The 12,779-nt window shown below is 67.0% G+C and overlaps 4 protein-coding genes and 1 long non-coding RNA gene across 6 annotated transcripts; 4 read left to right on the forward strand and 1 right to left on the reverse strand.

The window, feature by feature from the left end:
• The first annotated feature begins 153 nt into the window (after window positions 1-153).
• On the forward strand, window positions 154-4,059 carry FBXW9 (F-box and WD repeat domain containing 9). Its single transcript, XM_074530372.1, has 11 exons — window positions 154-268; window positions 385-646; window positions 1,372-1,511; window positions 2,472-2,603; window positions 2,698-2,810; window positions 2,883-2,974; window positions 3,050-3,198; window positions 3,284-3,397; window positions 3,478-3,567; window positions 3,669-3,734; window positions 3,834-4,059. Exons 1-11 carry the CDS (start codon window positions 215-217, stop codon window positions 3,906-3,908), a joined length of 1,287 nt encoding a protein of 428 aa, XP_074386473.1. The 5' UTR covers window positions 154-214; the 3' UTR covers window positions 3,909-4,059.
• A 259-nt stretch (window positions 4,060-4,318) lies between these two features.
• On the forward strand, window positions 4,319-7,464 carry DHPS (deoxyhypusine synthase). The gene is given in 11 exon segments (XM_074530390.1): window positions 4,319-4,541; window positions 4,651-4,812; window positions 5,096-5,197; window positions 5,199-5,218; window positions 5,304-5,400; window positions 5,814-5,900; window positions 5,994-6,099; window positions 6,183-6,286; window positions 6,381-6,506; window positions 6,595-7,099; window positions 7,142-7,464. Coding segments are annotated over 10 exon segments (1,095 nt in total). The 5' UTR covers window positions 4,319-4,352; the 3' UTR covers window positions 6,697-7,099; window positions 7,142-7,464.
• On the reverse strand, window positions 7,455-9,813 carry WDR83 (WD repeat domain 83). 2 transcript variants are annotated; one of them, XM_074530397.1, is made up of 9 exons: window positions 9,677-9,813; window positions 9,354-9,474; window positions 9,164-9,269; window positions 9,026-9,074; window positions 8,324-8,450; window positions 8,176-8,243; window positions 7,946-8,051; window positions 7,748-7,862; window positions 7,455-7,669 (listed from the first exon to the last, which is right to left on the reverse strand). In XM_074530397.1, the coding sequence occupies exons 1-9, from the start codon at window positions 9,777-9,779 to the stop codon at window positions 7,517-7,519; spliced, it is 948 nt and encodes a 315-aa protein (XP_074386498.1). In that variant the 5' UTR covers window positions 9,780-9,813; the 3' UTR covers window positions 7,455-7,516. The 2 variants fall into 2 exon arrangements, with proteins under 2 accessions (XP_074386498.1, XP_074386497.1); XM_074530396.1 differs by having other exon boundaries at window positions 7,748-8,051.
• On the forward strand, window positions 9,781-10,810 carry WDR83OS (WD repeat domain 83 opposite strand). The gene is made up of 4 exons (XM_074530408.1): window positions 9,781-9,915; window positions 10,010-10,115; window positions 10,527-10,624; window positions 10,708-10,810. The coding sequence occupies exons 1-4, from the start codon at window positions 9,881-9,883 to the stop codon at window positions 10,772-10,774; spliced, it is 306 nt and encodes a 101-aa protein (XP_074386509.1). The 5' UTR covers window positions 9,781-9,880; the 3' UTR covers window positions 10,775-10,810.
• A 502-nt stretch (window positions 10,811-11,312) lies between these two features.
• LOC141726123 (uncharacterized) lies at window positions 11,313-12,779 on the forward strand. Its single transcript, XR_012577522.1, has 3 exons — window positions 11,313-11,665; window positions 12,015-12,117; window positions 12,759-12,779. It is a non-coding gene; the product is annotated as an uncharacterized LOC141726123 (long non-coding RNA).

The following is a 12,779-nucleotide window of genomic DNA, read 5'->3' on the forward strand; positions in this document are numbered from 1 at the left end:
GTACGCGGTTCGCTTCCGGCGCCGCCTGATGACGTCATGCTAAGCTCACATCGCCATTGGCTGATTCGCGCGGCGCGCCGGAAGTGGCTCCCGCCGTGGCCGTAGCGACCGGGACGCGGCGGGGCCGGACCCGGTACCGGGGCAGGGGGAGGTGGGTGGGGAGGGGGCGAGCGGGGCCGGCGCTGGGGCGGCTCCCGGTACCGCGGCGAGCCGCATGAGGAACCCCCGGTACCACCGGGCATTGGCGGCGGGCGGTTCCGGTTTTCCGGTTAGGGCGGATCCCGGGAGCGCAGGGTGAGGGAGGCGGGTGGGGCAGCTCCGGCGCTGTCCCGGTACCGGGAACGGCGAGCAGCGCTCGCCCCTAACCCGCCACCCCCTCCGCAGCCATGGACGGGCCCTCCGCGCCCGCCGCCGCCGCTGCTCCCGCGGAGCCCCCGGGAACGGCGGCGGGCGCGGGGGGCCCGGGGGGGCTCCTGGCGCTGCCCCCCGGAGCTGCTGCTGCGGATCTGCGGCTTCCTGCGGGCCCGCGACGTGCGGCGGGTGCTGCCCCGCGTGTGCCGCGCCCTGCGGGACCTGGCCCGGGACGCGGTGCTCTGGCGGCTCCGGCTGCAGCGCCGCGCCCGCCGCCCCCTGCCCGTGCTGCCAGGTGGGTCTGGGGGCGCCCCGGGGCCCTTCGGGACCCCCCCGTGCTCCCCGCCCCGCTCTGAGGCTGGGGAACCTTTGGGGTGCCCTGCTTTGGGGGTCCCACCCATAATATTGGGGGTCCCCCCCTTGGTTTGGGGATCCCACCCGCGGTTTTGGGGTCCCACCCTTGGTTTTGAGGGTCCACCCCTTGGTTTGGGGATCCCACTCGTGGTTTTGGGGATCCCACCCGTGGTTTTGGGGTCCCCCTCCTTAATTTTGGGGGTTTCCTCCTTGATTTTAGGTATCCCCTCCTTGATTTTGGGGGTTCTGCTGCTGATTTTGGGGTCCCACCTGTGATTTTGGGGGTCCCCATCTTGGTTTTGGGGGTCACCACCCTGGTTTGGTGTCCCCCTCCTTAATTTTAGGGGTCCCTCCCTTGATTTTGGGGGTCCCACCTGTGGTTTTGGGGTCCCACCGGTGGTTTTGGGGGTCCCACCCCTCGTTTTGGGGTCCTCCCTTTGATTTTGGGGGTCCCACCCGTGGTTTTAGGGGTCCCCCTTGATGCTCCCCACCCCGAATTCCCCCCCCAAACTCCCAAATGTCTCTTGGGGACCCCTGAGGGCTCCCCCAGCACTTTGGGGACCCCCCCTGATCCCCCCAAACCCCACCTTGAGGTCCCTGGGATGGGGTCCGGGACCCCCCCCCCATAATTTGGGGACCCCCCCCATAATTTTGGGGCCCCCCCAGAGGTCGGCTTTGATTGGGCGGCCGCCTGCGAGGACCTGGAGGAGCACCTGGAGCGCTGGGGGGCCGGGGGCGCCCCCATGGAGCATTTCTCCCTGGACGAGGGGCACTTTGCCTCCGTGGACTCGGTGCTGCTGCTGCAGGTGGGACCCCCAAAAATGGGGGGAAGTTGGGGGGGAAACGGCCCAAAAAATGGGGGGAAAAATATCCCTAAAAATGGGGTGAAAACGGCCCAAAAATGGGGGGGAATTGGGGGGAAACGGCCCAAAAAATGGGGGGGAATGGCCCAGAAATGGCGGGGGAAGATGCCCCCAAAAATGGGAGGAAAGGACCCAAAAATGGGGGGGAAATTGGGATGAATGGCCCAAAAATGGGGGAAAAATATCCCCAAAAATGGGGGAGAAATAGCCCAAAAAATGGGGAAACAAACGCTCTCAAAAATGGGGGAAATGACCCAAAAATGGAGGGAAATTGGGATGAATGGCCCAAAAATGGGGGGGAAAAATATCCCCAAAAATGGGGTGAAAACGGCCCAAAAATGGGGGGAAATTGGGATGAATGGCCCAAAAATGGGGGGGAAAAATATCCCCAAAAATGGGGGAGAAATGGCCCAAAAAAACGGGGGAAAGGACCCAAAAATGGGGGGGAAATGGGGAGGGATGGGGGGGAAACGCCCCCAAAAGTGGGGGGAAATGGGAGAGCAAAACGCCCCGCAAAACGGGGAGAACAGCCCAAAAACAGGGGGGCAAAACGCCTCAAAAAATGGGGGAAAATGCCCCAAAAATGGGGGGAAATGGGAGGGAAAAAGGCCCCAAAATGGGGGGAAATGTTCTTAAAAATGAGGGGGAAATGGCCAAAAAATGGGGGGCGGACGTGGCACAAAAATGGGAGGGGGGGAATGGCCAAAAACTGGGAGGGAAATGGAGGGCAAAAAATGCCCCAAAAATGGGGTGAAAATGCCCCAAAAATGGGGTTAAAATGGCGCAAAAATGGGGGAAAAGACCCAAAAATGGGGGAAAAAAAAACCCCAAAAATTTGGGGTGATCTCCTGGGTCGCGGGGGGGGGGTCCCCCCATCTCACTCGTGCCCCCTCCCCATTCCAGGGGGGCTCCCTGTGCGTCTCGGGGGGCCGCGACCGCAACGTGAACCTGTGGGACCTGCGCGAGCTGGGCCGGGGCCCCCCCGGCAAGGTCCTGGTCAAAGCCTTGGGCTCGGGGCGCAGCGGAACCCACAAGGTGGGCACGGACCCGACCCCCACCCCCCAATAAACCCCTTTTTGGTGGGGGGTTCGGGGTGTGGCAGCCCCTGTGTGCCCCCCTCCCCATGCAGGGCTGGGTTTGGTGCTTGGCTGCGAGGGACGCCCGAGTCTGCTCCGGCTCCTGGGACAGCACCGTCAAGCTCTGGGACCTGGCGGCCGAGGGGCAGCAATTCGGGGAGATCCGGTACAACCCGGGGGGGCTTTTGGGGGGTCCCCGAACCCCCCTGAACCCCCCTGACCCCCTCCCCACCCCCAGAGAGAAGGCGGCCGTGCTGTGCCTCTCGTACCGCCCCGACGTGCTCGTCACCGGCACCTACGACAAGACGGTGACCGTGTACGACCCGCGAGGTACTGGGGGGGGTTTGAAGGGGTTGGGGAGGGGTCTGGGGGATCCCCCTGAGCCCTCAAACGCCCCCTCCCCAGCCGGGCAGGCCCAGGTGAGCAGTTACAAGCCCCACGCCAGCGCGGTGCTGTCGCTGGCGGCCGACGAGCGGCTCATCGTGTCGGGCAGCGAGGACCGGACGCTCGTGGTGTTCGATCGCCGCGCCGGCTCCGTGCGCCAGCGCCTGCAGGTGGGGGCACAGCCCCAAACCCCCCCCTCAGAGCGTCCCTGTCCCCTCCATGCTGACATCTCTTCATCCTCCTCCTCCTCCTCAGCTGGACAATTACCTGCTCTCCATGTCCTACCGGGGCTCGCAGCTCTGGGCTGGCGACAACCAGGGCCGGGTTTACCTGTTCGGCAGCCGCGGCGGCAGCTTCCAGCCTGCCCGGGTAGGGATTCTGGGGGGGTCCCGAGGGGCAGGACCCCCCCTCCGGGGCTCACCAGGGGTTTCTGTCTGTCCTTCCTGCAGTATTTCGACGTGGGGCACCGGCTGCAGATCACGGGGCTCTGGCACTCGCTGGGCTCGCTCTACACCACGTCCACGGACAGGACGCTGCGGGTGGGGGTCCTTTGGGGAGCTGGTCTGGGGGAGAACCTTGGGGGTCTCTTGGGGGGTCCCTGGGGAGCTCCTGCTGACCCCCAGCTCCGCCTCTCCCGCAGATCCACGTGCCCACGGATCCCCCTCGCACCATCTGCTCCTGGACGCACGACGATGTCCTCAACGGGGTGAGGAGCCGTCCCCAGCCCTTGCACACGCGTGTGCGCACGCAGCCCCCCCCCCGGGGTGCCCCCCCAGCCCCCCTGGCGCTCCTCTGCCTCCCCCAGATCAGCGTGGACGGGGACGTGGTGGCCGCGGCCTCGGGGGGACTCTCGGTCGAGGTGTGGAGGCTCCGGACCTGACACCGGCAAAGGGGAGGGCAGGGGGGGGCTCCGACCGCGTCCTGCGGGGTCCCCCCTGCGCCCCCCATTCCGGGGGACCGGGCCCGGATCCGGGACCTGGGTGGGGCTGGAAGCTGCCGCCTGTTCGTGGGTATTAAAGGATTGGACTGGAGCGGAGCTTGTGTCCTCCCTGCGGGTTTGGGGTGAATTTGGTGGTTTTGGGGCGTTACGGCCGTTTCGGGGCTTCCTCGGTGCAACGGCCATTTTCGCGTTTTGGAGTTTCTTGTCCCTGCACGGCCGCCGTCCCGTCAAGATGGCGGCGCGTGGCTGTACGGAAAAGGCGGGCGGGAGGGCTGGGCAAGATGGCGGCGCGCAGCCGTACGGAAGAGGCGGGAAGAGCGCGCAGCCGTACGGCGCGGGGGGCGTGGCCCAAGATGGCGGCGCCCTGAGCGGCCCGGCCGAGCCATGGCGGCGCCGGGAGAGGCGCTCCGGGCCGTGCTGCGGCCCAGCGGGGCCCTCCCGGCCGAGGCCCTCCCGGTGCGCGGTTACGACTTCTCGGGCGGCGCGGACCACGCGGCGCTGCTGCGCTCCTTCCGCACCACCGGCTTCCAGGCCACGAGCTTCGCGCAGGCCGTGGCGGAGATCGAGCGCATGGTGCGGCCCCGGTGTGGGGGGAGCGGGGTTGGGGTCACACCGGGAGGGTGAGGAGGGTCCCGGCCCGGAGTGACCCCCCCACCCCGTCCCCGGTGTGCCCTCCCCGCAGATCGCGGCCAAGCTGGAGCCGCTGAGCGCGGAGCAGCGGGAGCGAGCGGCCATGGCCGGGCCGCGGGAGCCCTCGGGCTGCACCATCTTCCTGGGCTTCACCTCCAACCTCGTCAGCTCCGGCGTCAGGGAGAGCATCCGATACCTCGTGCAGCGGGGCATGGTGACAGAGGGACAAGGGACAGGGACAGGGGGACATGGGGACAGCCTGGGGACACCCAGCAATGACACAAGGATGACAGGGGACGGTGACAATGGCATGGGGACATCGGGCAGTGATGCTGTCCCGCTGGCCCCATGGCCAGGAGCTCCTTGGGGTGTCCCCAGGTCACCTGTGGGGTTCTGGGGGGTCAGGGGATGACACCTGGGGGTCCCTGAGGTGCTGACCCCCACCCTGGGCAGGGGTCCTGGGGGTCCCTGACCTGCTGACCCCCCCCCCCGGACAGGTGGACGTGCTGGTGACCACGGCCGGGGGGGTCGAGGAGGACCTGATCAAGTGCTTGGCCCCCACCTACATCGGGGACTTCCACCTGCGGGGCCGGGACCTGGCGGGAGAACGGCATCAACAGGTCCGGGGGGGGGGGCTGAGGGGGGGCTTGGGGACACCCTGGGGACACCTCGGGGTCACTCTGGGGTCACTCTGGGGTCCCTCAGGATCGGGAACCTGCTGGTGCCCAACGATAATTACTGCAAGTTCGAGGATTGGCTGATGCCCATCCTGGACAGGATGGTGGACGAGCAGGACACGCAGGTGAGGGTGGGGAGACCCCAATCCTGCTGGGAGGGGGCCTTGGGGGGTCCCTGCACACTTAGGGTGGGGGTTTGGGGGGGTCCCTGCACACTTGGGGTGAGGTTTTGGGGGTCCCTGCACACCTGGGCTGAGGTTTTGGGGTCCCTGCACATCGGGGGTGATGTTTTGGGAGTCCCTGGGCACTCAGGGTGAGGTTTTGGGGGTCCCTGAGCACTCAGGGTGGGGATCTGGGGGTCCCTGCACACCTGGGGTGAGGTTTTGGGGTTCCCTGAACCCCATGAGTGAGGTTTTGGGGCTCCCTGCACACCTGGGGTGAGGTTTTGGGGGTCCCTGCATCCCCATGGGTGAGGTTTTGGGGGTCCCTGAGCCCCCCTGGCCGGGGTTTTGGGGGTCCCTGATCGCGGTTGCCCCAGGGCGTGCGGTGGACGCCGTCCCGGATGATCGCCCGGCTGGGCAAGGAGATCAACAACCCCGAGTCCATCTGCTACTGGGCCCAGAAGGTACCGGGGGCACAGCTGGGGGGCACGGGGGGGTCTCACCGTGGCTGTCACCGTTATCACCGTGTGTGTGTCCCCCCCACCCTGTCCCCACAGAACAACATCCCGGTGCTGAGCCCCGCGCTCACCGACGGCTCCCTGGGGGACATGATCTTCTTCCACTCCTACAAACGCCCGGGGCTGGTGCTGGACATTGTGGAGGGTCAGTGTCCATCCCCCTGGGGTGCCCCCCCCCAGGGATTTGGGGTGCCCTGAGTGTACCCTGACCCCTCCCTGTGCCCGCAGATCTCCGCCTCATCAACACCCAGGCCATCTTCGCCCACAAGACCGGCATGATCATCCTGGGCGGGGGCTTGGTCAAGCACCACATCGCCAATGCCAACCTGATGGTGAGGGGATTCCCGTGCTGGGGAGGGGGCTTGGGGACCCCCCCCAAAGGTGAGGAGGGGGCTGGGGTCTCACCCTGCTGTGCCCCCCTGGCAGAGGAACGGCGCCGATTTCTCCGTCTACGTTAACACAGCGCAGGAGTTCGACGGCTCCGACTCGGGCGCGCGGCCGGACGAGGCCGTGTCCTGGGGCAAGATCCGCATGGACGCCACCCCCGTCAAGGTGAGGGGGGTCCTGGGGGGCTCAGGGGGGGGGATTTGGGGAACCCCAAGGTCGGGGTTGCCCCCCTGACCCCACTGCTTTGGGCCAGGTTTACGCCGATGCCTCGCTCGTGTTCCCGCTGCTCGTGGCCGAGACGTTCGCTCGCAGTGCTGAGGCCTTTGGGGGGCCTGATGGGACCCCCGAGGTGTGAGGGACCCCTCAGGTGGGACCCCTGGGATCTGGGGGACCCCCAGGAGGGACCCCCGAGGTGTGGGGGACCCCCAGGAGGGACCCCTGAGACCTGGGGGACCCCCAGGAGGGACCCCTGAGATCTGGGGGACCCCTCAGGAGGGACCCCTGAGACCTGGGGGACCCCCAGGAGGGAACCCTGAGACCTGAGGGACCCCCAAGGCCTGGGGGACACCTGAGGTCTGAGGGACCCCCAAGCTCAGCTTTGGATGTGCTGAGCCCCCCTGACCCCCTCAGGAAGGTGGGGGACACTGGGGTGAGCCCCCCTGACCCCCTCAGGAAGGTGGGGGACACTGGGGTGAGCCCCCCTGACCCCTTAGGAAGGTGGGGGACACTGGGGTGAGCCCCCCTGACCCCTCAGGAAGGTGGGGGACACTGGGGTGAATCCCCCTGACCCCCTCAGGAAGGTGGGGGACACTGGGGTGAGCCCCCCTGACCCCCTCAGGAAAGAGGGGGACACTGGGGTGAGCCCCCCTGACCCCTCAGGAAGGTAGGGGACACTGGGGTGAGCCCCCCTGACCCCTCAGGAAGGTGGGGGACAGTGGGGTGAGCCCCCCTGACCCCCTCAGGAAGGTGGGGGACACTGGGGTGAGCCCCCCTGGGGGGCACAGGGTGTCTGCCCCCCACCCCTGCACCCCTGTCCGTGTGTCCCTCTGTCCCCCCTCCTTCCCCTCCATGCCTGTGTTTGTTTATTTATTCGAGCTCCCAATAAAGCACGGCAGGGTCTCCATGGGGGTTTATTCCTCGTCTCACCGGGGTCCCTGCCACTATTGGGGACCCCCTCAGGTGTCGGGGTCCCCCTCGGGCTGGAAGGTGTCCTCGCGCCACAGCGTCACCTGGCCCTGCGTGGCCACCAGCAGGCAGGGCAGGCTGGGGTGGAAGGCCAGGGACTGCACCACGCCCTGGCCCACGGGCAGCCTGAGCGCCAGAGAGCCCTGGGGGGACATCAAGGGGGTCAGGGGGGGCTCGGGAGTGTCCCCAAAGCCCCCTGTCCCCCTGGGACCCCCCCTCACCTCCAGCAGGTCCCAGAAGTAAACATGGCCGTCCTCGGAGGCGCAGCCCACGTGCGTGTCCAGCTCGTTGAGGACGCAGTCCAGCCTGTACGTGGTGCTGCGGTGGCCCGTGTACCTGGGGAGGGCATGGGGGGCTCACAGGGGGTCCCCCAAAGCCCCCAAGGGGTACAGGGACTCTTTAGGGGGTCCCATACTCGCCCAAGCAGCTCCCCAGTGTCCTTGTCCAGCAGCCTCAATGTGGAGTCCAGGCTGGCGGCCAGCACGCATTGCCCGTCCTTGCTGAAGCACACGCTGGTGATGGGGCCTGGGGGCACACAGAGGGGTTTGGGGGATCCAACCGAGCCCCCCACAAGCTTTGGGAGCCCCCCCAGGCTTTGGGAGCCCCCCCAAGCTTTAGGAGCCCCCCCAGGCTTCAGGAGCCCACTCACTGCCAATGTAATCGGAGCAGAGCTGCCCCATGCGGAGGTCGTAGCGCCGGACCCGCCCGTCCACGGAGCTGTGGGGAGGCACGGGGAGGTTTAGGGGGTCCCCCCCTAATTCTGGGGGTGTCCCAGTGGTGGGGGGCTCGCTCCTCACCCCGTCAGGATCTCGTAGGCTGAGAGCTTCACGCTGGAGATGCCGTCCTTGGCCTCGTCCAGCACCTGGATGGGGTCAGGGCGGCGGGAGCGGCAGTCCCAGCAGCGTACCGAGGAGTCGATGGAGCCTGGGGGAAAACGGGGTTCAGGGGGGAAAAAGGGGGTTCAGGGGGGTAAAAGGGGGTTCAGGGGGGGAAAAAAGGGGGGTTCGGGGGGTAGAAAGGGGGTTCAGAGGGGTAAAAAGGGGGGAAAAAGGGGGTTCAGGGGGGAAAAAGGGGGTTCAGGGGGGTAAAAAAGGGGGTGCAGGGGGGGTAAAAAGGTGGTTCAGAGGGGTAAAAAGGAGGTTCAGGGGGGGAAAAAGGGGGTGCAGGGGGGGAAAAGGGGGTGCAGGGGGTAAAAGGGGGTTCAGAGGGGTGAAAAAGGGGGTTCAGGGGGGTAAAAAGGGGGGAAAAGGGGGGAAAAAAGGGGTTCAGGGGGGTAAAAAGGGGGAAAAAAAGGGGGTTCAGGGGGGTAAAAGGGGGTTCAGGGGGGAAAATGGGGGTTCAGAGGGGTAAAAAGGGGGTTCAGAGGGGTAAAAAGGGGGTTCAGGGGGTTCAGGGGGGGAAAAAGGGGGTTCAGGGGGGTAAAAGGGGGTTCAGGGGGGAAAATGGGGGTGCAGAGGGGAAAATGGGGGTTCAGGGTGCCCCCCAAACCACTCCCTCACCGGACACAATGACCGTGGCTTCCTCGTTGAACTGGACGCAGTTCACTTTCTGTGGGACAAGCAAGGAAATCAGAACCTCGATCCGCACGCAGGATCCCAATCCCCCTCCCCAAATCCCACCCCCGGACCCCTCCTCACCCCGGCGTGTCCCCGGTACTTGCGGATCACCTGCCCCGTGCTCACGTCCCACAGCGCCACGGCTTTGTCGGCGCCTCCGGAGCAGATCTGGCTGTTATCGAAGGATCTGCGGGGGTTGGGGTCCCGTCCCCGTAAGCGCGGCTGGGGGGGCTCCCCGAGGTGGGGAGGGGTCCCCGAAGCCCCTCCTTACCCCGCGGCGTCCAGCACCTCGTAGCCGTGGCCCTGGTAGGTGCGCAGGGCCGTGCCCTTGTGCGGGTTCCAGAGCTTCAGCGTCTTGTCGCTGCCGCACGTCAGGCAGTAATTGCCGTCCGCTGCGGGGGGAACGGCCGTGAGCACCGGGGGATACCCGGGACCACCGCACCGGACACCGGGAGACCTCCAGAACCCCCTGCCCGTGACACCGGGTGATCCCGGGACCCCCCACACCGGCACTCCCATCCCGCTTCCCAACCTCCATCCCCGGCTCCTGCTCTCTCCTCCCGCCCCGTTTCCCCCCGTTGTCTCCGGTCTTACCGTTGAAGCGGGCGGCCCGCACCGCTCCCTGCCCGCACTGCAGGCTCTGCACCCGCTGCCGGGGCAGCTCGGGCCGGGCGGGCCGCGGCCTCGGGAACGCCATGGCGGGACCGGAGCGGGCACCGGGGGCGGAACCGGCGCCGGCACGGGGGCCGGGCTCCTTCCGGCGGCCCCGGCGGAAGAGGCGGCGGCGGCGGCGGGGCCATGGCGGACCCGCGGAGACCCGGCAAGGTGGCCAGGTGAGACCGGCAGAACCGGGACCGGCAGAACCGGGAGGGATTCCGGGGGTCCCGGTGCCCCGGCCCGTCTGACGGAGCCCCCGTTTTCCGCCAGGTACAAACCCCCGGCCACCGAGACCAACCCGGCGTTGGAAGACCCGACCCCGGACTACATGAACCTGCTGGGGATGGTGTTCAGCATGTGCGGGCTCATGCTCAAGGTGCGGCACCGGGGTGGGCACCGGGATGGGCACCGGGGTGGGCACCGGGATGGGAACCAAGTGCCGTTCTGAGGGGAATTCGGGGGAGGGAGGATCAGAGAGAGCCCCTTAAGGGCTCGGGGCCATCCCTGGGGGTCTCTGGGCTATCCGGGGGTCTCAGGCCCCATCTCCGGAGGTCTCTGGGCTCTCCTGCCCATCTCGGGGGTCTCAGGCCCTATTCCCCTGTGGCCCTCGGGGGTCTCAGGCCCCATCTCCGGGGGGTCTCTGTGCTCTCCGGGCCTCTCAGGCCCCATCCCCGCCGCTCCCTCGGGAGTCTCACGGATTTTTCCCGGGGGTCTCATGGATTTTTTCCCGGGGGTCTCATGGGTTTTTCCTGGGGGGTCTCACGGCTTTTTTCCCGGCCCTCCCCAGCTCAAGTGGTGCGCCTGGATCGCCGTTTACTGCTCCTTCATCAGCTTCGCCAACTCGCGCAGCTCCGAGGACACCAAGCAGATGATGAGCAGCTTCATGTGAGTGCCGGGGTGGGGGTCCCTGGGTGGGGGTCCCGGGCTGGGTTTTGGGGGTCTCTGACACCTGTGTGTGCCCCTCACAGGCTCTCCATCTCGGCCGTGGTCATGTCGTACCTGCAGAACCCCCAGCCCATGTCCCCGCCGTGGTGACGGGGATGGGGGGCAATAAAATGGGGGGTCCTGGCACTGCTGTGGTTTGTTTGTACCTGAATGGGGCATGGGGGAGAAGGGGAATGGGGAGGGGGAGTCCTGGGGGGCTCCAGGGGGAGTCCTGGGGCGTCTGAGGGGCTCTGAGGGGCCTTGGAGTATTTGAGGGGCTCTCAGGGAGCTCTGAGGGGACTCGGGTGGTCTGAGGGGCTCTGAAGGACTCTGAGGAGGCTTTGAGGGGCTCTGAGGGGGTTCTGAGGGTCTTAGGAGACTTGGAGTGGGCTCTGAGGATCTGAGCAGGCTCTGAGTGGACTCGGGTGGTCTGAGGGGACTCTGAGCAGGCTCTGAGAGGGCCTGAGGGGATTCTTGAGGGGGGCTCTGTGGGGGCCGTGAGGGGATTCAGGAGTTCTGAGGGGTTCTGAGAGGATTCAGGAGCCCTGAAGGGGCTCAGAGGGTTTGAGGGGGGCTGTGAGAGGACTCTGAGGGCACTCGGAAGATCTGAGGGGGCTCTGAGGGTGACTCGTCGTGGGCGGGGCCTTGGGAGCCGCCGCCGTTCATTGGCCACTGGTCGTTTCCCGCCGTTGCAAACGCCCTCCCAGCGAGCTGTCAATCACGCCCTCCGCTCCTTCTCATTGGCTCCGTTTGTTGTCGGCCCCGTCCTGCCCTCCTTACGCCTCGCCCCTTAGAGCACCATCAGCGAATCGGAATGCGGGGCGTGGCAGCAGCCCCTTTTGCCAGCCACCCATTGGCTGTCGCGCATGGTGGGGCGGAGTGGCCCCGCGTGTCATGTGAGGGCGCGGTCACGTGAGCGCGGGTGCCATGGCGGTGCCCGGGGCGGCGGCGCTGCCGCTGCTGCTGCTCCTGAGCGGGGCGGCCGCGGGCTGCGGGTACCAGGTGGGACCGGGACACCGGGGACACGCGGGCTGGGGCACCGGCACTGCCCGGGGATACGGGCCAGGCAGTGGGGGCTGGATAACGGGCGCTGCCACGGGCTGGGGACACCGGGAAGCGCTGACGGGGGGAAGCGGAGCGGTCTGAGGGAACGGGAACTGGGCGGACTGGGAGCGCTGGGGCGGGCTGGGGACGGCTGAGGGAAACGGGAACTGGGAGCATTGGTTGTGCAACCGCTTCTGGAGCTCAACGGCCACGCCGGGGGGGGATCCCGGTGGGTTCCGGAGGATCCCGGTGGGTTCCGGGGGTGCCGCGGGCCCGGCCCGGTCCGAGCCCCACCGAACCCCCCCAGTCGTGCCCCCCGACCCGGCCGGACATGCTGAACGTGCACCTGGTGCCGCACTCGCACGACGACGTGGGCTGGCTCAAGACGGTGGATCAGTATTACTATGGGGGTGCGTGGGGACACCGGGGGGGGACACCGGGGGGGGCGGGAGGTCCCCAGGGCTGCCGTGGTGTCACATGAGGGGGGTGACGTGGCAGGGGGGACACTGAGTGACCTGGGCCTGGGCTGGCTGCCCTTTGTCCCCTCTGCGTTTGTCACGTGGCACTTGGTGCTTGTCCCCTCTGGGGCCAGCGCCTCCCCCCAGGGATGTCCCTTGTCCCCAAGATGCCACCGTGTTTCGGGGTCACCCAGTGCCCCCATATCGCCAAGCTGTCCCTGTGTCCCCAGCCCAGGGGTTTTGGGGTGACTGGTGCCCCCCATGTCCCCAGGATGTCCCCGTGTCCCCAAGATGCCACCGTGTCCCCAGCCCGGGTTTTGGGGTGACTGGTGCCTTCACCCCGGGGTTTTGAGGTCACCCAGTATCCCAATCCCTGGAGTTTTGGGGTGTCCCCATGTCCCCTCTCCAGGGTTTTGGGGTGTCCCCATGTCCCCTCTCCAGGGTTTTGGGGTGTCCCCCATGTCCCCTCTCCAGGGTTTTGGGGTGTCCTCCATCCAGGGTTTTAGGGTGACTCGGTGTCTCCAGCCCCTGTCCCAGGTTTTGGGGTGTCCCTATCCCCATTTTTGGGGTGATCCTTTTCCCTCTATCCCCAGTGAGGAACAAGGACCAGCACG

This window comes from Zonotrichia albicollis, chromosome 32 (genome assembly GCF_047830755.1).
Source record: "Zonotrichia albicollis isolate bZonAlb1 chromosome 32, bZonAlb1.hap1, whole genome shotgun sequence".
Lineage (NCBI taxonomy): Eukaryota > Metazoa > Chordata > Aves > Passeriformes > Passerellidae > Zonotrichia > Zonotrichia albicollis.